The sequence below is a fragment of the Branchiostoma lanceolatum genome, chromosome 12 (genome assembly GCF_035083965.1).
Source record: "Branchiostoma lanceolatum isolate klBraLanc5 chromosome 12, klBraLanc5.hap2, whole genome shotgun sequence".
NCBI lineage: Eukaryota > Metazoa > Chordata > Leptocardii > Amphioxiformes > Branchiostomatidae > Branchiostoma > Branchiostoma lanceolatum.
In genome coordinates, this window is record NC_089733.1 from 1,095,823 (window position 1) to 1,117,783 (window position 21,961).

Consider the following 21,961-nt stretch of genomic DNA (forward strand, 5'->3'; position numbering starts at 1 on the left):
GCGGGTTGGAATTTATGTGGGCTTGCTTCCACTTAGAGATTTTTTTCATTTTCTTTTTAAACATCCATTTGATATAAATTAAACTAATCCTGCTCAGGATTTCAAGAAACCTTTTCATTTTTGCACCATTTTCAGGGGGTTATATGGGAATTTCCCCCTTGACCTCTCTGTGAGGAGGCTGGACTACAGTTATCAGCTTGAAAAAGTGCTTCACCACCCGTGACCATGGGAATTTTAAACCATTAGGCCACCAAATCTATACTGATCCTGACAATGATCCTGTCAACAGTTCAGTTCAGGATGTTATTGGACCCTGATCACCCGCCGAATGCCAGCTTTTTTCAAAAGCATTTTTTTTTCTTGTTCATTTAACCATTTACACTGATTTTAAAAAGGTCCAAGAGCTGGAGTTTATTGCATTACATTTATGTCTTACATTTTGTGTTCTACAGGCATGGAACATACTTGCACTGGATGGTAGCAACTGGCAAAGAGTGGATTTGTTTGACTTCCAAGTAGATATAGAGGTGAGAGAACAACACAAATCATGATGGTCACGAGACACATGACTTACTATTTGGGCCATACCAACTTTATCTCTTGGTTTTTCTGATGTGAAATATGAATTAAATGATGATCATATGTATTATCCATGATACTCTCATCTCCCTAATAAACACAGCCCCCGGAATAAAAGTACCCCCCGGACAAACCTCCAAAATCTAATAAACATATCCCCAGGAATAAACTTACCCCCCGGAAAATGACCAAATTGACAGGTAAGCTGTGTCCATGCTACTTTTGTCCGAGCTAGGGAAAGAAGATGATAAGCAGGTAGGTTCTTCTTATTCATTTATGCCTAAGGACCATACCAGATTTTCAGTATTATAAAATGTTCAACAGAAAAAATTACATATATTTGAAAATTATACTCTTCTAAAATGTACATGTCATGCATTTTCTACCACATAAGTATCAGACTTATCAACCTAGGATTGATGTGATCAAAAATGTGTATTTTCCTAGAACGATCGTAGAGTGGAACTGGTTGCCATCAAGTACTGTAGAATCATCCTCATTGGATAGCTTTAAACAATGCATGCAATTAGATATGCGAAGGTTAGACGTGACAGGTCGTTCGGTGTTATATAACCAGCTGCTGCCGCGCCGTGTGCCTGCCAAGCTAGTGTGTTACACGAAGGGCGGTTATACCTGCTTTAAAGATACAGATACAGATACTTGGAACTTGAAGCAAGTGATCAAGGAAAATTGTTGTACAATGTATATCATTTATAACTAGAGTTCCACGAACACATTATCTTCGCCAAATAATCAAGGCTTATTATGGAGAGTGATTAGTATTTACATGCTTATCACCCCCTGCAAATTTGATCATACACCATCATAACTTTGGAAGTTATGAGGGGGGGGGGGGTCACAAATGAGTCCAGTCTAGATAGGGTTAAAAATCATTTGGTGGTACAGGACTAGTATACATGTGTATGTGTCTAGTGTGCTGATATATGTTATAACTGGTCTTGAAAAAATATGAGTATGTTGATATTATATGGGCCACAAAGGTTTGATATTGCAGTGTTGTAAGTTGAAAGTGATAATGAAATGGTACAGTCAATATATATGAATAGAATAAATCTTATATTCCATATCATACATATTTTGAAAGACATGTGACTTTTCCGTACCTAGCAGTGGTGCAGTTTTGGTGCAGTGGTGCAGTTTTGGTGCAGTGTACTCTCCAAGTTTTTAGGTGTTTTTGTCGGGGTTTTTATTTTGTCCCCTTTTCGTTATGTCGCCAACCGTGTGTTGGACAAAAATGCCTAAACTGAACACGTCAAAAACCAGCTGGACCCACTCCTCTGCTTGGAGAGTAGTGCCCCATCTGTTTATTTTACCTACTTTTGAAAGGCCATCTGTTTATATGACCTGTTTATGGGGACACTCACATGTTTGAGAGTCCCGTTGTGAAATGCAGTGGGTTTACAAACTTCCCCTTACTAATTATGCAAATTAGCTCTTGATTGGCATAATACGTCTTTGATTATGCAAATACCATCTGAGCTCTCTACATACCAAACATCACGACGATCTGTCGACCCCTTCTCAAGTTATTCATGTCCGAAGGTCAAAACAAAAACACCCACTGCAGTTCCAGACAAGCTGCTAGGGGGCCCAAACTTACACAACTTACTTCCTGTGGCATGAACTATCTACCAAACAAAAATCATGACCATAGCAGACATAGAAAATATGCCCCCAAATTTTTGAAACTCCGCTGCAGTACCTGCTAGAAGGCCCATTATCGAACTTGACCTTCCTTTTTGTAAACCCTACCCATCCACTAAATATCATGCAGAACCATCAACAGCTTCTTGAGTTATGTTGTAAACATACAAACACAGAAACATACATAGCCCGCTGCACAACGGTAAGAAAGCACCAGGTAAACCATTTTCAAACTTGACCTCCGTTCCCACAACCGCTTCAAAGTTCACACCTACAAAAAATCATGAAGATCCATCAACGTTTCCGTCTCTTTTTTTGCCTATATACAAACATACAAACATGCAAAGTCTGCTGCAGTGCTGTTGGAAAACGCCGGGTAAACGATTTTTGAACTTGACCTTCCTTTGCACAACCACTACACTCCTACCAAAAATAATGAAGACCCATCAAAGGTTTCTCGAGTTATGCTCTTGACATACATACAGACCTACCCTACAGCTGGCGTAACCAAAAACGTAATCTTCTCGGCGAAGATAATTAATGACAGATAATCCAAATCATCAGACTAAGCTACTTGTACCAATTCACCTCCTTGCTTTTACCCATCATATTTGCTAAAGACATTGCCCCAATTAAAACAAATATTAACACCCCAAAAACGCAAACACAATAGGTTATGTCTAATATAAACATTTGCTCCGTAGGTCCGAAAATTTTTTTTTGTGAGACGCTCGGATTTCGACTTCCTGCAGTTGGGCCCGCAATACTAAACAGAGCTCGTCTGTAAAAGTAGCTCAGCGTCTCAGGCCGCACATTTTAACAATTTACCGATTGCATGATGACACTAGAAAATGCTTAATTGGGAAAACCTTACCATTACTTTTGAAAATATGAATGGCCTTATGTCTCTATCGTCGCCCAAAAATATAATATTTTCCACACATTAATGGTATCATTTTATAGATCGTAATCCGTGCTGTGAAATTTGCTGCTAGTTTTACTGTCATCATTGCCTGATAGTGCACTGGTGGCGGTCATGTTTCCGAGAGTCTTCGAGCTGTTGTCTACTGCAAAATGTTTGCCGTTTTGGAGATTTTGCGGCCTCAAAACACATATCACAAGGGAAGTTAAGTATTGATTGTTGTTTTTACGTCTAACATTTCTGCTATGAACGAATTATTCTTCCGCTGTGCTGCCAATAGCGCACACCACATGGCTGGGAATTATTCCCTCGGTGCACCGCTGACATTTTGTTTTCTGATCAGCATGCTTTGGTTTATTAATATGAAAATATTATTTTGAAATATCAGTGTGGTGTCTTATTTACGGCCAATAACAATGTTTACATTGTAGCGTGATAGAGAGATTGACCGACCAATATGTCACAAGTACTGCCAGGATTACAGCAATGGGAAATCTACGGGGCTCAGTCGAAAAATAGCGAATTGCGAGCAAGAGTACCAGGAAATATGGGCAAAAACACCTTCATTTTCAATTTTAGGGGGATCCCTAGTTAGTAAAGCCCCAATGTTTAAAAAAATAATAAACGTACCGTCCAAAAACGTACCGGTTGGATTTTGAGGCTGAAAAAAATAAACGTACTGGTATGTTTATTTGGGAGATGAGAGTATGAATAAGAATAATCATATTTTGCCACACACAAAAAAGTTTTTCCAGTTTTTCCATTCATGTTAATGCATTAAAAGTTAGTTATAGCCCCCATAGCTGCTTTCTAATAATAGTATGTAAATGCAGCAGAAATTGTGTTCTTTTAATGTAAATCAGGACCTCACTTACATGATTTATGTGGAAATCTTTTAATTCTGCTGCATTCCATATCGGACTTTCATCTATCTTTATTTCATTTCACTGGCCCAGCCCTTCATTTTCCTGTAAACCAAGAAATGAAAGTTACTGTGGCTGATGATATAATTTTCAATCTGACAACTGAGTGATAAAAATTCAAAACAGAATCTAAGTAGTGTTGCAGATTTTCTTAAAGACTTCCTGTGTTTCACACTCTGTGCACTACAAAAAATGGCATTCTTGTTTTTTCTTTGTCAAAGAAAAGTTATCTTCCAGAGAGAAAATTATTCTGTGTGCAAGAATAAGAAAGGATAAGAAAAAGTCAGTGAGGATGTAAACTTTTTCGTAGAATATTTTTCTCTGACAAAGTTGTTTTTCCTCACATATTTGACAAGAAACCTCTCGATAAATGTTCTTGTTGTTATGACTCTTCTTTGGCACAGAATTTTTATCTAAGATATAAATTCAGAGAAAAATGTTCTAAGAAAAAGTTTACGTCCTCACTGACTTATTTCTTCTGTCCTCAAGAATAAATTTCTTACACCTAGAATGAGTTTCTTGCACTAAGAGTAAGAGTGAGGTTCTTGTACAAGGAATACCTTTCTGTCCTCAAGAATGAATTTCTTATGCCTATAATGAGTTTCTTGCACTGAGAGTAAGGTTCTTGAAATAGGAATATCTTTCTGTCCTCAAGAATGAATTTCTTACACCTAGAATGAGTTTCTTCCACTGAGAGCGTGGTTCTTGACATAGGAATACCTTTCTGACCTCAAGAATGAATTTCTTACACCTAGAACGAGTTTCTTCCAATGAGAGTGAGGTTCTTGTAATAGGAATACCTTCAAGTTTCTGTCCTTACTAGTAAGAATGAATTTCTTACACGTAGAATAAGTTTCTTGCACTAAGAGTGAGGTTCTTGTTGTAGGAATACCTTTCTGTCCTCAAGAATGAACTCCTTAAACTTAGAAACAGTTTCTTAACTAAGATGGAGGTCTTGAATCAAGAATACCATTAAATCAATGATGATATAATGTAAATATGTTCCAATCATATTTATTATTATCGATCTAATTGTTTAATGCACGGTTTTGGATTTTTCTTTCTAATGCCCATTCTTAACCAAAGATTGCAAAGATCAACCAGTTTGCAATACAATTATTTCGATATATATATATATTATGTTCCACATTTGATGTGATAAAAGCACAATTTTCTCTGTACTCATACAAATAACTAATTATGATTCGAAAAACTGTCAGTTCTGCAGTGTTGTAGCTGTCCTTCTTATAATCAATGACTTGTAATTGTTGAAACATTTTCCAAACTTGAGACGGGGGGCATCTTCTTGATGTTTTTTTGCCTCCCAGCTGCATACAATTTCAGAGCTGACATGTCTTGCTCAATCGTGCTCTTCCAGGTATTTGTTTCCCTCCCCCTCCTTGTTTTTCCTGGTAGATTCCAGTTCAGTGCCTGGGTGGGCACAGTCTTGATATTCCTACAATATGTCATAAATGAAATTAAATAAATTAATGTCCAAGCCAGTAGCCACAGCCCAATAAAAAAAAATCTACCAAACCCTGCTTGAGTTATTCTCCTCCAAATTTTAGATTAACCAGTGGGCATTTTTAATCTAAAATTTGGAGGAGGATAACTCAAACAGGGTCTGGTGGATTTTCATGGTTTTGAGCAGGCAGGAACCTTTGGTGATCTTGGTATCTACACCCCAGACTTATTGCAAAGTTTTTATTTCTATTTTTTTGCCGTGTTGCTCAGGAGGTGGTTTCAATTTAACGTGATAAAACCCTTATTTACATGCATGTACTCTATTCCTTCCACTCTACTGGGTAGTATGTATCTCTCCTTCTGATTGGTCTCTCCCTACCTAATGGAACAGTTGAATTGTAATAACAAACCACTTGAGATTTATTATTCACCACTTGTGGCACTTCTATGACGTTACGTCATGACAGATATGAAATAGGGACTTCTGATTGGTTGATGTTGTCTGGCTATATGATAATTGGAGAAGAAGTTCATGGTGAGACATCAGATTAACTAATACGGCTCCTTGTGTCCTTCTCCCTAGAGTTCAGTTGTTGAACACCTGTCCAGAAGATGTGGAGGTTTCCTGAGACAACTAAGTCTTCGGGGATGTCAGAGTGTACAGGACAGGGCACTAGAGTGAGTATGACACACTTTCCACAACCTTTGTCCTAAACAACGACAACATACATGATTGTAGTCTCATACAAGTAAATGTCAACATCATCAACAACTGCATGGACATATGTTCTCTCTTTGTCACTCACACATATATGGAAAAGAATAATTATTTCAGATCAACCATTTTTATCGAAGGCCATTCCTAACTAGCTTCCTGTGCAGGCTTTCTGTTCAGCAATTACGATTTCTCCAGCAAAAGAAACAGTTCCTGATATGTTGAAAATCACAAATCAGAGTCCCCCAGAAAATAAACGCCGGCGCTGGCCAGAAAGCTTGCAAAGGAGGCTAATTCCTAACCAAACATTTTACCTTAACATGTTGCTAACGGTAAGGTATTGTGTCTACTATCAACTTTTCAACTGAGAGCCAAATTTTGCATAATAATCATCATGTATCTAGGCCACAGCAGGTAAGTTTTATGGATGAAGTCCTCTGCAGATCCAAATCAAATGCGCGCGGGCGAAAAAAGCACAAGATGCCTATATTTTCAAACTTCAATACCATAAAGTGTGTAAGATGAATTGAAGCGATAAAACATTGTATCACTGTCCATCAAGTCTTTTATTCCAGTATTTAACTTTAGTTCACTTCATTAATACATTTGATTACACGTTGTTGATGATAATGGCACATGAATTACAGACTAATTACAGTTTTTAGCCAGGAAAAAAAATCATTTAATGATCAAGAAATTAGTAAATACTAGAAGGGAAACATTTGCGAGCAATTTTGCGTGCAGATACAGCATATTTCATCCATCTCCCTCCCCATGCAAAAATGGACTGTTCCAAAGTTATAGATGGGCAAAATTGAAATATTCAACAAAAAAAACTTCTGCCCTAAAGTGTCATCACAGTCCAAAGTGGAGCTTTCCCAATAAGGCACCCTATGCAAGAATGCAGTCTTCCAATTGAAACGCAATCTCATACATAATGAACCATTCCAAAAACGCCTCCAGTCAAACAAGAGTTCAGAGACCTCATATCTCCATGAACTATTTGGATTATGCAAAATGACTTCCACATTTATATAATCTATAATCTATGCTTGGTCATGTACACCATTAACTAACTTACACATGTCGCAATATTGACAGTCCAATCATTTACGACTTAGATGAATGATCTTTTGTGATAATTATGCAAATTAGGAATTTATTTACATTATTGGTATCTGTTCATGTTCCACCTGTCATGAACTACATATGTTACATGTATTTGAGTCCCATAATGGAAAACACTGCAAAATATAGATTTCTCTCATTAATTATGCAAGTCCCAACTTGCATAATTTGCACTTCATTATGCACATCTCTGTCTAAGTTATCTGGCATACTAAATATCATGGAAATCAGTTGTTCCTTTGTTCCGTTATTCTCCTCTAAAGATTTTAACAAAACGCCCCTACAGTTACAGAGCAAGCTGCTGGGGGGCCCAAACTAACACCACTTCTTCCTTACATCACAAGCTATCTGCCACCAAAAAGTAGAGACCATAGCACACCCAGTTTAAAAGATGTGAAAAACAGAAGTTCTGCTGCAGTATCGAGGTCACATACCACGGGGCCCAAAATTGACCTCGACCTTGACACCTACCCGCATACCAAATATCATCATAATCCATCCAGAGATTCTTGAGTTATGCTAACTACAATATGTGTGGCAATTAAAAATTATTGCTATAGCGAAGGTGTCTGGGTTGTAAGGAAAGTACCTAGTAGCACTCTAAGTTCTGCCATAATATTTGCTCAAAACGCACAGGCCTGAAAACGCACTCAGAAATCAGAAATGCGTCTGCCAAGGCGATATAGAAAGGCACCATAACTTGATGAGTTCCAAGCAGATATCGAAAGTTTAGAAATTCGGTTTGCTAGGGATCCTATGATCGTTTTGGTTGTTATTCTAGCTCTGTAGGTTATGTTTTCGAGGAGCTACTGTTGTTTTTCCGACACCGCACCCCTCCACGTAAAGCGTTCAGTGTAGACTTCCCAAGCGGTATCCAAGTTCTTTATCGTTCTGTTAAAAAACTTTCAATTGCCTTTCTATATATGCCTGGATCTCCTCAAGTTTTGGTGTCCACAGAGGTTTTTTGTTTGGTGGAAGGCATGATGTTCAGCACGTTTTTGTGATAATAGATCAACTGGGGTAGGTTGAAAACCCTTTTCAAAGCTAGAATACTGACACACTCCCACCAGTACGAAATTGGACACCACGTAATTAAGTAGGTCATCTGTCATTGACCTGCGTGCTGGGATGTCAGACCTACTAACAAGGTATAGAGTGACAGGTGGGCGTTCCCCAGGGTTTGCGCGGAGGGATTGCAGAAATTCCTGTGAAATTCTGGGAATTCTTGCAAATGGGGCGTAAAGTATACTACAACAAGAGTTCTACGACCTCATACCTTCGTCAAATGATTTTGACCTTTATGACTGACGTATTAGGAGTGTTTTTCATCAATCATCAATCATACCAGTTGATCCTCTTCACCCAAATAACATAAGTTGTCCAAACCTCCTTGTTATGACTATGAGCTTAACAAAGAAGGTTATGCTAACATTTATCATCAATTATGCAAATAAGCTCCCTCCTTATTAGCATAATTTGATTCAATGGTGTTCACATTCACACAACTTCCTAATGCCACAAGTATGAAATTGCCGTCATATACTAGTATGGAATTAAAGTAGTTTCTCATTAATTATGCTAATTAGGCCCACATTTGCATATTTCCTATCTATCAACATTCCTCTCTTCCTTAGTCACAAATGTCACATATTTGAATAGTCATATCATGGAACACAGCAGATTTTTAAAATTGCCTCATTAATCATGCGAGTTAGAATTTGATTTGCATAATTATCATCCAATCATACAAAGCATCACGTAAGCTATCTACATACCAAAAATCATGACCATCCATCAAGACCATCTCGAGTTATAGTTTTTCTCATTAATTATGTCAATGAGGTTCTCATTTGCAAAGCTGATATCTATTAATATTTCTCTCTTCCTCAGTTACATATGTCACATGTTTGAGAGTCCTATCATGGAAATTGATGGATGTATAAACTTTCCTCATTAATTATGCAAATTAGATACTGATTTACATAATAAGTATCTAATCATGTACATCAGCACTCAAGCTATGTACTTACAAAAATTTATGACCATCCACCAAGCCCTTCTTGAGTAATTCCCTTTCAAAGTCTGAAGCAAAACCTGCCCCTGCTATAGCCAACCCATAGGTCTGCTTGGAGACTACCTTACCAATGCCTACAGCTGGCTGACAGCCAATTTGTGTAACTGACGTTTCCTGCCTTCAACATGACCCCCCAGGACCCCAAACCCCTATCCATGACGCCTTGGAACAACACAGCCAACACGTACACATACTTCAGCATACAATATAACACATTTTTACTCTTTTCTCGTTAATTATGCAAAACACTTCGCCCAAAATCTAATCATCTTGAGATTTCCCACATACACACCGACACACCAACTACGACAACAAACCATCCAGGCGTTCTCAACTTATTCTGTTCACTAACAGACACACAGACAAGCATCATCGAATAACCTTCTCGACGAAACTTCGTCGACGAAGGTAATAAATATGTAATGATATATGTTGATAGAGTTATTAGGACTCAAATGACTGTGTATCTCTGTTATATTGTATCTGACCCTTACCTCCCCCTCATGACCTCAGTGAAAAGCGGCCTGCGTGCCGATTTGAGCTTATCATGAATAAACAAAGGTTCAAACAAACAAACAAACAAACAAACATGTATTAAGCTCGCTCCTAAAGCTTCACTAAAAATCTGGAAACACAAACAGACACACAGACACACAGACAGACAAGCCAAAACTTTTTCCATTATTTGAAAAAATAGCCCCTCCATGCATTAATGGACTCTTCCAGTGGCATCTCCGTACAAAAAGGCTGGTCCAAAACTACATCTGATCACTAATTAAAAACAAATGGGCCTTTGCATAATCACCCCAGTCCAAAATTGAATTTTTGAAAATGAGTCACCCCCATGGAAGAATGGACTTTCCAAGGATATACATTTTTGGATTAGAAATACCAGGTAATGAGTTGTCATTTCAACAGCTATCGGCTGTATGCCAAATATTTGAATGAGGGCCCGAGTACATGCCCAATACAGCCACATGCAAAATCTCACATCATTGTGGATTTAATACAGTGGCATAGGAACTAAAAATAAACATTTTTTATCGGAAGTAATGTATGCCAAAAGTGTGGAAAAAATCCTGTGTGCATAATGCATTCCTATACCAGATTTCAGGTTCCGGTTAGGAATTTATTTTGACCATACTGCGAAGTAATCAGTGCGCAATAACGGTAATGCAGCCTTGTCGCCTGATTACCAGAATCATGCGTTCTATGTGCGTTTTGAGTGGTTTTGCGCCATTGGGGATTATGGAAAATGTATCCTCATGATTTAAAAAAATTTTCTTTATTGCATTTATTTGACAGAATGATGACCTTTACTGCCGTGTCAGTCATTGTCCTAGGAAAATTTGTCTTTTCCGTCCAGCGGCCTTGAAAGAATGCTCTAAGACTTTTTTTTTTCAGGGTGAAAAATTGCTTTGAATGATGATTTTTATTAAGGAGGTTTATTCGATTAAACCTCCTTGTTTTTATCAAGAATAACATTTCCATGGAAAATGTCAACTGAGCCCGTCAGTCAAGTGTATTTAGGGACCCCTTTCCACAGGAAACATTGAATTGCCAGGAAAACCATGTTTGGAGAAGCGCTGGCCTTTATGGCCACAACAAGACAATAAAATAGCAACATATGGCAAAAAAAATTCCCAAATAAGTCGTTTTGAAGTGATGTATGCCAAAAGTGTTAATGAATTACTATGGACATGACTCTACTTGTATACCAAGTTTCAGCTCATTTGACCCAGGAACGACTGAGAAGAATCCCTATGAAGATTTGACAGGAGGAGGAGGAGAAGAAGAAGATTGAAAGAAACCTGACCAAAAACAAAATTCACCAAATAGCAGTTACTCAAGCAACTGGATATGATTTTGGAAACCGTCGCAGACGTTTCAAGTAGCATCCACTACTTTTCGTCTGTGACAGTCACTGTGGTAGTGTTTGTATGCATGTATGTATGTATGTATTTATGTGTGTGGTTTAACAGCATAACTCAAGATATGGATTGATTGTCATGAAAACTGGTATGTGGTTAGGCCATATCCTGTCGAAGAAATAATTAGATTTATGTCCTCCTAGCGGCTTTCTTTTACTGCTGCAGCAGAACTTCTGGTTTTTAATATCTTGTGTCCTATGCAAGTTATGATCACGATTTCTGGGTGCTAGCAACTTTCTTTGGAACTGCAGGCGGCATTTCAGTTGCAGACTTTGAAACTGGATAAATCAAATTAGTATACAAGTATACATAATTGATATCTACCAAATAAAATTCCTGTCTTTCTCATGATTATTCAATCTATTACAACAAGTTTCCACCTGTACTTGACATTACATCTGATTCACTGCCTGGGAGTGGGCAGTAGTCTGGAGTTTGTATCTCATGTTCTCTTTCAGACTTTTTGCCAAAAAATGCAGAAAGATTTAGGAGCTCAGTCTAAATTTGGTGCAAAAAGATAACAGTTTGGTAAGTACTGTTTCTGCACCCATATTTGACTTCTGTCATATAGGGACTGTATGATATTTAGTGAGAAGGGAGGGCCGGTCGTCAGAAGGTCAGGTTAAGAAAAATTTCCATGGCCCTCCCCTTAGGTCAAAAATATTTTCCTATAGGCCCTTTCCCCAAGCCAAAACAAATTCCCTAGGCCCTCCCCCCTCCTATATTTATCAATAACTGAAAAATTCAAGACGACAAGAAAATGACTGCATTCCCGTTTAGAAGTGTCCTTCGTGTCATTACTTTACATAAAGGATTTCACTGCAAAGCTGACCTCTCTCTTAGTCAATCCCAGCAAAAAATTGAAACTGAATGGTTGGAGCCTATATTATCAATAAGTTCGAATATTTGCCCAGAGACTAATCCATCCTTTATTCATGAATGATGCAACTGTATATATATATAATATTATTAAGTGACATTGATTCTCAGCAAGGTCAATTAATATTCTCAAATATAAAGTGCACAGTTAGCAGTCGACAATGTTCCTACTTTTGGAAGGTTTTGACGAGCACTTAGTGCTGTATGGTCACAGCAAAACTTTTTGATATTTTCAAAAGTGTATTGCTGCACAACATCATTTCTCATCCAGGAAACTTCCTTCTACAATTGTGTAGCTCTGTGGCAAACTAGGGTGCGAGTGTTCCGCCCACAGCGCAGAACGTTGACACATTTTAGAGAGTTGCAACTCATGTTTGTACAGAAAATGTATCAAGGGGATCTTTTTTTATTATATTCATCCATCAAGAATGCCAAAGATATCTGAATCAGACCACAAAATAACGGCATATCCCCATTCTAAACTTATCCTTGTATCTGTTCATGCATCTCCACTCCTATAGCTAGCTGGAAACTTGGAGTGGTTTGAAGCCCACTTTTAAACATTTAGATATATTTTGAAGGTTCTGTTTTTTTCCATGGCCCTCCCCCCTTGCCAAAATTTTTCCATGGCCCTCCCCCCTTGCCAGATTTTTTTCCATGGCCTTCCCCTTAGGGCAAAAATTTTGTTATAGGCCCTCCCTCGGCTAAATATCATACAGTCCTTAGCATATTGAACAAAATGATGCATATGATGTCCTCTTTTTATGTTTTTTACAGAATATTTGCTCAGAATTGCAGAAACATAGAGAGCCTATGTCTTGCTGGGTGCAAAAAGATTACCAATGGGTAAGTAGAACTGGTATTGTATCAAAATGGTTTCTCTTGATTTATGCTTAGACCCCGTTCACACTCATTTTTTTCAATCGCGATTGAAGTATAATCGCGATTGAATCGATCCAATCGCGATTGATTTTTTTCAGTGTGAACGCTCCCGATCGCGATTGGATCGATCCGATCGCGATTGTTTCTGATCCACCTCCGGAGGTAGTTTGGGGAGGATCAATCGCGATCGGATCCAATCCTATCAAACTTTGAGTGTGAAGACAACTACGATTCATTCCATTGCGATCGGCGGGGATTTCGGCTGGTTTTGGGAGGTCATACATCCGGATACGTGTGGTCATAGTTCGCATCGCGCGGGAAAACAAACCCAAGCCACACACGTCAGATCGCTCTCTTACAACAACAACAACTTTTCATCGTCAACAATGCCCAAGAAGAAGGATAAAACTCCGTCAGCAAATTCAGCTGGTGGCAGGTGGCGCGATGGGGAGACCAGGGTCCTCATCGCAATCTGGGGGAGAGAGGAGGTGCAGGCCAAACTGGGGAAATGTCTAGCCTCCACCAGGCCCTCTTACGGGCGTATGAATCGTAGAATTCGGCAGAAAAAGGAATAATTAGCCAGTAGAGTCAGTCCACAGTGAAGATCACATTTCGCCCGTTTAGTTAGTCTGGTAGAGACTAGGAAATGTCACCGAAAGAGGGACATTTACCAGATGATCGCCGATGGCATGGCGGAGCACGGGTTTGCTTCAATCGCGATCGGATCACGGCGTACTTTAATCCACTTGGCGAAAAGCAGTGTGAACGCAAAAGTTTCTTTGCGTTTAATCGCGATCAGATCGAACAATCACGATTATACTTCAATCGCGATTGAAAAAAATGAGTGTGAACGGGGTCTTAGTAAACTTGGCCTCTTCACCAGTAGTTGATATGTGGTTTAACTAATATTTGGATCCTCAGTTTTGCAAATTAGAACTATCATGAATTTAGTTAAACCCCTTTCCAATCTCCTGCACCATTCTGAGATCTGTTCTCACAAGAGCGCAATCTGGTGCGAGTGCGCATGATTTAGGATGCGAGTGGTTAGACGATCTCAGAGCACAGCGCTTACAATGGCATCCCCAATACCAAGCAGGAGAAGTTCCAGAAAGTTCGGAAAACGAAAATCAAAGCCAGATTTCCACTTTGCGAATGGATTGCAAAGTTGCCATCGGTGCATGAAACTTTTTTGGCACTCTGTGCACTGTGTCCATCACTGCATAGCAACCAACAGGCCCATAGCAACCATCTCCACTGGGTGCCGTTCTGTCAGGGGAAAGTCCATGACATTTGCATCTCATTAACCATATATAGATGCCTAGGGATGTCGAAAATCCGCCAGCTTTACGCATGTTTGACATCAAGCTTCTAGGGGCGATAACTAGCTGCTACGAGTGTGATTTAATCAGGCTACTAGTAGTCTTAATATCGACCTGTAAAATTGTTAATTTCTGCTGCTAAACACCCGCGCTACTGTGATAGAGAGCATTGTGTATGTTTACACTGCATGCTTTTAGTTTTCCTGGATAACTTTAAGCTCATGTTGAGAACAAAATCCCACAAACACAAGTCATACACATACATGTATAGGGCTGGAAGCCTTCGGCAGTAGTAACCATAATTTTGCCGATGACATTGGCTTGGCAAAGTATGTGAGAAGGAGGAGAATTTGGGTGACTTCTTTTAGGTTTTTGGAGAAGTTTGTGAGTGTATTCAGGGGCATGTAGCATTTTCCTACACCGCTTTGCCGTGCAATATTTTAGATTGCCACCAGATGAAACCCTACAAAACCGTGAAAATATTTGCTTGACGTCCTTCTGTCAAGAAAGTATCTTTTCAATGTTTTTGTGGGGTGTCATCCGGTAGAAATCAAAAGTGTTGCGGCACAAAGCGATGTTAAGAAACGCTACACAGAAAACATGCCCCCTCCCTCCCTCACGTACGTCGAGGCCTCAAGCTGGTCTCTGGCATTTAAAGAATCTTCAAAGAAGCTGCTGAAATTCTGCTACATTCTATATTTTCAATTTTCATGTGGTTTCGTCCGGCGGAAATCTAAGACATTGCCAAGTGAAGCGATGTAAAGAAACACTACACAGAAAACACGCCCCCTCCCCCACTAACATACTTTTCCTAGGCGATGTTGGCATCGTCAAAATTATTGCCAAGACGGTCAAAATTCTGATACATTTCTACCTAGTACATACAAGGGTACAACCCAATATACATGTATGTATCATGCATTGTGGAATTTTTTATCGACTTGAGCTAAAATTATCTGCAGGTAAACTATAAGCACGCAGTGTAGAAATACATGCAATGTTTTCTATCACTGATGAAGCATGCGTTTAGCACCCCGTCATGAAACCGTGGAAAATGAACAGAAATTAACAATTCCACTGGCCGATACCAAGTCCAAGTGTCCATAACAATATTGTCTACTCGTGGCATGCATATGTATGTCCAATTTGGCAAATTTGGCAGTGGAGGAGAACAACTCCCCACCAATATGATTGAAAGATGACTCGCTCCTGCTTGCGATTGGAGATTCCATTATTATTAATAAGCGCTGTGCTCAAAAATCACCTTACCGCCCAGCCCTATATCATGTGCACTCCCGCCAGATTGTGCTCTTGCGAGAGCAGATCTTACCCATATCATAGGGTGCCGTAATGTAAGTTGAAAGATCATAAACAGAGCAATAGTGTAGCTGGAGGTTCAAGTTCAAGCCAGCCAGCTCATCCTCTGGGAGCCAACAGAGGGAAGGAGGAAAAGGGGCAGGAGATGAACAACCCTCATTGACAATCTAAAAAGGGATGCTGGGCTCAGTGACATACATGTATCTACAACAGAGCTTCGATCGCTAATGGGAGACCGGACTGAGTGGTGCAGAAGAACCCATTGTCTCCCGAGATGACATCACCGATGTCCTCGTTCAAGGTTCAAGGTTCACGGAAGTTCAAGCCAAAAGTCAGCAATACGTCATGTTCTCACTCAGACATGTTATTGACACAATGGACAGTTGTGGTGGGACTGGTGATTTGGTTTTATTTTATTGAAATTACAACAAGACAAAACATGTACAAGTGGTTGACTGGTGTCACCTAGTAGACAGTAAACAGATTTTTGGTTGAAAGGTCCAAAAACTGTAATTATTTCATGTCTCTTTTAATACTTATTTGACTTATCAAGACATTCAGTCAAACCTGTCTATAGCGGTCACTCAAGGGACTGGCGAAAACTGGACGCTATGGGTAGGTGGCCGCTATGGAGAAAAGGTTGATTAATTAACCTATTAGTATTAACGACCACGTCCAAAAGACGACCATCGGCTCAAGACGACAGATTTCGGTTGGTCCCGATTTTTCCCCCCATAGACCTCAAGCATTAAGCAATGTGTCCAGGGCGACCACTTGTCTTCTGTGACCGCGACCAGCCCTAATCCAGACCTATAAAAGTACTTACCTTAACTTCAATCTTAAAAACTCTTCTCCACCAGGAAGTCACAAGGGTATACTTGATAAACATGCAAAGAAAACAGAGGGTTGTACAGCTCAAACTCCCAGAAACGCCACCCGGAAGTAAACAGTCCCTACCTTTGACCTAGTTCCCGGCCATATCCATCCGCATGACCCAACAACACACATATGTTCTTACACTACCCAAACTGCTGAACTAAACAAATTTCAACCAAAATGGGAAAGCTAAGACCCTACCTGTTCCTTCTAACCAAAAAAGTCTCCAGATTGGGCAAAAAATTTCAAGGTAAACAAACTTTAAGGTTTTAAAGATTTTGAGTAGGGACTACAGTGAACCTGCCCAAGGCGACCACCCGGGGGACCAAGCAAAAACGGTCGCGATGGACAGGTGGTCGCCATGAAGAGGATTCCACTCACAACATGTTTCCAGGCCGAGGTGTTCAAATACAGTGTACTATGTAGATGGATGGAAAATTATGTGATTTTAGACACATGACCCCCCCAGGTTCAATTCTCATTGACAAAAATTACATTTTCCGTTATCGTTGTAATATTTAGATGCCGATGCTCAGACCGCATCGCAAGGTTACTAAAAGAGTGCAGTAGAACGTACAGCGTCGGTGATTACAAGCAAGCAGCACCCAATAAAGGTTTGTGAGATTCATGGAAATAAAAAGAAAATAAGAATATTAATTTTCATCAATAACGAAAGTATTCTAAATGCTCATACACAGAAGCGGTCCACGGTGGTCACGTTGCTATGGATCTGTCAGCGTTGTTATGCAAAAGTTTCCCGCCCACAAGCGGGGGTGCCATTAGCCGGGCGGTATAAAATAACAACAACACAAATCTTGCACAAAATAACGCATGATCTGATTATCGCACTAAGAAAAAAATACATGCACACGCAAACTGCATTAGTTCGCTTTGAAAATCTGTATAATATACGAGTTGACTGCGAACACGGCGATTCAAATTACCCGCGTTTGATACGTGTATGTATAGGTTGCTTTCGGTCATTGAACTTTGAACCTATGGACTTTTTGGTCTAATTTACGTAGCAAACAATAGTTTTATACATACGTTAGACTTTAGGATCTTTGAATCCAATTTTTATTGAGTAGTTTTTGATGTCTGAGAGATTTTAACTTATTTTGCCAATTTGTTTGGACGTCTTCTCCCATAGTTCCCTATCGGCCCAATAGAATCTTACAATTTTTTTTCAAGATGGCGGCTAGATAGTTGGCTTTCGGACGGTTGTTTTTTTGTCGAATTCTAGCGTTGGTATCGGGAGATATCAACCAAAATACGAATCGAACGCTTTATTTAGAACTTCATGTGGAAGAATGGTTATGTTCTGGAAAGATAATGAGCTTGTCGGTAAAGATCACAGTACTTCGCTAGCGTCTGTTCCGGGGCGGTTAATCCAGATGCAAATGAGTGGGAAATACCTCCATTGTATTTGTCGCCCGGACCAAGCGAGATAATTACCCGCGAATTTCAACTACCAACGAGGCCGCGAGGGTTTGTAGAGACAGAAACCTCGACCAATTTCTAATAAAAAGTCGCCTGAACGGTACCATTGGTGATTGAAATACGCGTGGGTAAAATAATGTTTAAAAAAATACACGAATAAGACCCGCAAGTCTGTTATCTGAAGAAACCAGAACATGGCGTCGGAACATGGCGTCGGTTTGAAAACAAAGGAAAATCCAGTTCTGCTGTCAAACAATCACACTCTGATCTCTTCCGTATTTCCCCAGCAGTTGATTTACTCATTGATTTACTCATGCGTATTTTTATACAACGTACATCTCCTTTGTATAGGAATGCACCATTTTTTTCTACCAGTCAAAGCTGCCAGGAAATTTTTAGTGTCAGCACAAGCCGACACATTCGGCATATCAAACGCTGGCGTGTACACTGTTACCACGATGGAATTACGGTCTTTAGACCGCGTTATAGTACAAAAATGACGAGAAGGAGTTTGTTATTAGAAATAATGCGTTTTAAGATCGGAAAACGTAGGGTGTGATTATTGAGTGGCTGTGTAGGACAGCGCCAGACACCTCGGTACACCAGTTCTTGTCAAACACGCAAATGTATCAAGGTGAGTGCTATGTTTTGGGGTCTCTGTATGTGGTAAAATTCAATGTTTTTGTTTACAATGAAAATATTCGACTTCATCTATGAACTATTCGAATTCTATTTGTTAATTTTAAATTTCTGCGTGTTTAAGAAAGTAATGTGCGGAGTAAAGGCCGGGGTATGGTTTATCATATCGGCGGGTTCTGCGGCGTCTCCGGCGGTTGCGCATATAATCTAGAACCCTCGGCCGGGAATTACGGTGAGTTATGGCGGAAACTGCGATTTCTTGATGGCCTTAGTTTGGGCGTTCTGTGTGGTAGAATAGTCCAAAATATAGCTAAGAAAGAATTGAAACGGTGGTGTCAGTATGAAGCTTGAGAGCGTGGGAATGATTGAAATGAAAGCTGGGGTATTGTTAATGTGTTAACCAGAGAACAATAGAGGCGGAGACAAGGCGTGCATTTGAAAAGGACAAGTTCGCGGGGAAAATCCTGCTCGGCTTGGTGCAACCAAAACAAATCTAGTTCCCGCCTGCAAAGGCGTAAACCAATCAGCTACTGTTGCCAGTAGTGACAGGGGTGATTGACATCGATTCCTCATCAATATGCATGCTTTACAAGTGAGGAAAAATCAAGGCCTTTTTGACCACCGTGGTCAGCGTTACGCCAATCCTGGCCGCGCCGAAACCAAGATGGCTTTGGGGACCAAGGGACAACATGTCTCGACCGATGTTTTGCCCGCCGCGAAGTCATTTTTCGGCGGAATTTAGTAAGACACAGACACATTTTTGTTGAAAATAAAAGAAATGGATTGTAATTTCCGTGAAATTGAAATCTGACTTTTTGACGCCATGCACTACATAATCGTTTTGAAAATTAAACCGAACCAAGCCTGCGCTTAACTATAAGATTACGATGGGCACAACAACATCGATATTAAAGTATTCACAAACATTTGTATTTACAATGTTTATAGTGGGAACGTTTTATTAAAACACTTCATGGACGAATGGATGCTAGTCCATATATTTTTGTCCGTCAAGGTCTTAGAAATATTTCTGCGAAATCCGACAGCAAAATCTGATGTCGCCACATGCTTGAAAATGAGGCGGTCGCCATGGGCAGTTCCAATTCCCAATTCCAATTCGTGGTGGTCGCGGTCGCGTTGGACGGGTGGTCGCCTTGGGCAGGCAGCTTATTAATGCTTGTGCCTATGGGGAAAATTTTCGGGACCGAGAAAAAGTGGTCGCCTAGGCAGGTTTGACTGTACAAAGGTATTCAAATATTCTGCACTCTACTGGGAAACTCAACTTTGGAGTAAGCCCTGTACGGTAGCTTGGCGTAGTAGCCCATTTCCTGTCAAAACATTAGCTGGCTTGCGCTAGATACAGCCCTCCTCACATGAGGTGAGAAGTCCGCACAGTCACAATTTTCCACCGCCGAAAGCTAGAATATCATATAATACAAATCTTATGTACCTTAGCATGAAAGTTTATCTGTGTTGGTAGAATTCATTATCAATTTGGGGTAAGTCCCAATTTCTCTTACAGTGTTGGACAAAAGGTTCAGTCTTGTTGATAAGTCTTAGGTACGTTTGTTGAAATTCATCACCAGCTTCTGAAGGGAGCAAAAGTGCAAAAGCATGTTAAGTTATGACACACTGTCTAGCGTCGCCCAAAACCAGAAGGTGCATTCATGAAAACATCTCACAGTGTTTACCAGTTGTAACACAGAGTGTGAAGGGTTCAAGCATTTCTTTCTCAAATATGTAAGTTCTTAAGATTATAATGTGTCCAAATTATATTTATCAAAACCTGACCACTTTCTGGCAACTAGCAATGGATCGCCTTGAGTTTGAGTGTGTAAAGCGTGTTATGGTAGGGTTCCTCCGGTTATATTTCAGCTCCTGTGCATATAGTAATGCTGAAAGGTCCATTTTTGCACAGAAGTAATTTACACATGGTCTATATGTTTGTTTAGGGGTGATGTTGGAATAGTCGATTTTCTAATTGGGGAATGGATGATTGACTTGACTTGACAGAAGCGAAATATGCTATACATTGTATTTGCTGACCACTGTTGTCTAGTTTGGTGAGGAAATGCTATGATTATACAATTTATTACATGTAGCTCTCTGTGAAGGAATGAGGACTTTCATTGCTGCATGCTTATTTTAAGATGTCTGACATGCAGTTGTAGTGTGCAAGAAGATTGTTGTACAGGTACTGCAGGTTAAAGAAGCTGGTGCCAACCATTTTGGTTTAAGCGCATACATATAACATTGTTTTCTTTGAAACACAGGACCTGTAACAGTCTTGGGAAGTTCTCCCACAAGTTGTTGTGGTTAGACCTGGGGTCTTGTTCTCTCATCACTGACAATGCACTCAAAGCACTCAGGTGAGTAGATTATGATGGGTTCACAGGGCTGGAAATACTTTGGTGCATGTGCACTTATGTGCACAAAATAATGGAGCTGTGTACTGGTGCACCAGTGCATCATCATCATCAGTCGACATGCTTACGCTTTTGTAGGCTATAGGGTAAAGGCACTATTGTACACCAGTACACAGAATATTATTGAGATTTAAGTAGCAGAAAAAGTAATATAACCTTTGTTGTACTTTGTTTGATGTCTTGCTCGCGATTTTTTCCGTGGCCTGCTCCTAAGCCCCAAAATTTTTCGTTGGCCCTCCCCTCAGACAACTAGCCCTCCCCCAATAAATATTGTACAGTCCCTAATCTCTTTGGGTGCTTCACGCCTGATTCCATTCCATCATATAACAAATATATCAAGCATGTTAACGTACATCCTACTACTAGTATAGTGGTGAAATTAACAGGTTGGATATAGTAACACATTAATGTTGGGTGTATTTTTATTCTGGGTCACCCTGTAGTACTGTTACTGTAACAGTTACTTTATCATGCAGTCCTCATGATCACGACTGCAACAGACAACTGTTGCGGCGTCATAACTTGACAGTATCTATGGAGCCCAGCATGCAAGCATTGGAACACTTCCCAAACCTTCTCATAGTGGAATATTACCACCACTCAACAAACAAGAAAGCTTTTAAAAAAAAGCTGGCTGAGTGGCTTGAGTGTGATGATGTCATCTGACCCAAGTAATTGGTCACTATATAGTAACGTTCCTGGCATTGGACTAAAGCTACTCTAGACGATGTTATACGCCACTTTATATTGTGTCCCCCTCCCCACGTTTATAATTTTTTACA

At 39.8% G+C, this 21,961-nt stretch overlaps 1 protein-coding gene and 1 long non-coding RNA gene across 3 annotated transcripts in view; one reads left to right on the forward strand and one right to left on the reverse strand.

Moving 5' to 3' along the window:
- LOC136446044 (uncharacterized) overlaps positions 1-21,961 on the reverse strand; it is a 224,814-nt gene that overhangs the window by 152,142 nt on the left and 50,711 nt on the right. The window lies entirely within an intron of this gene.
- LOC136446068 (F-box/LRR-repeat protein 20-like) overlaps positions 1-21,961 on the forward strand; it is a 56,275-nt gene that overhangs the window by 6,471 nt on the left and 27,843 nt on the right. For both annotated transcript variants that reach the window (XM_066444344.1, XM_066444343.1), the window contains exons 4-7: positions 453-527; positions 6,137-6,231; positions 13,058-13,126; positions 21,027-21,122. In XM_066444344.1, coding sequence (XP_066300441.1) covers positions 453-527; positions 6,137-6,231; positions 13,058-13,126; positions 21,027-21,122 — 335 coding nt within the window. The remainder of the gene's footprint in view (positions 1-452; positions 528-6,136; positions 6,232-13,057; positions 13,127-21,026; positions 21,123-21,961) is intronic.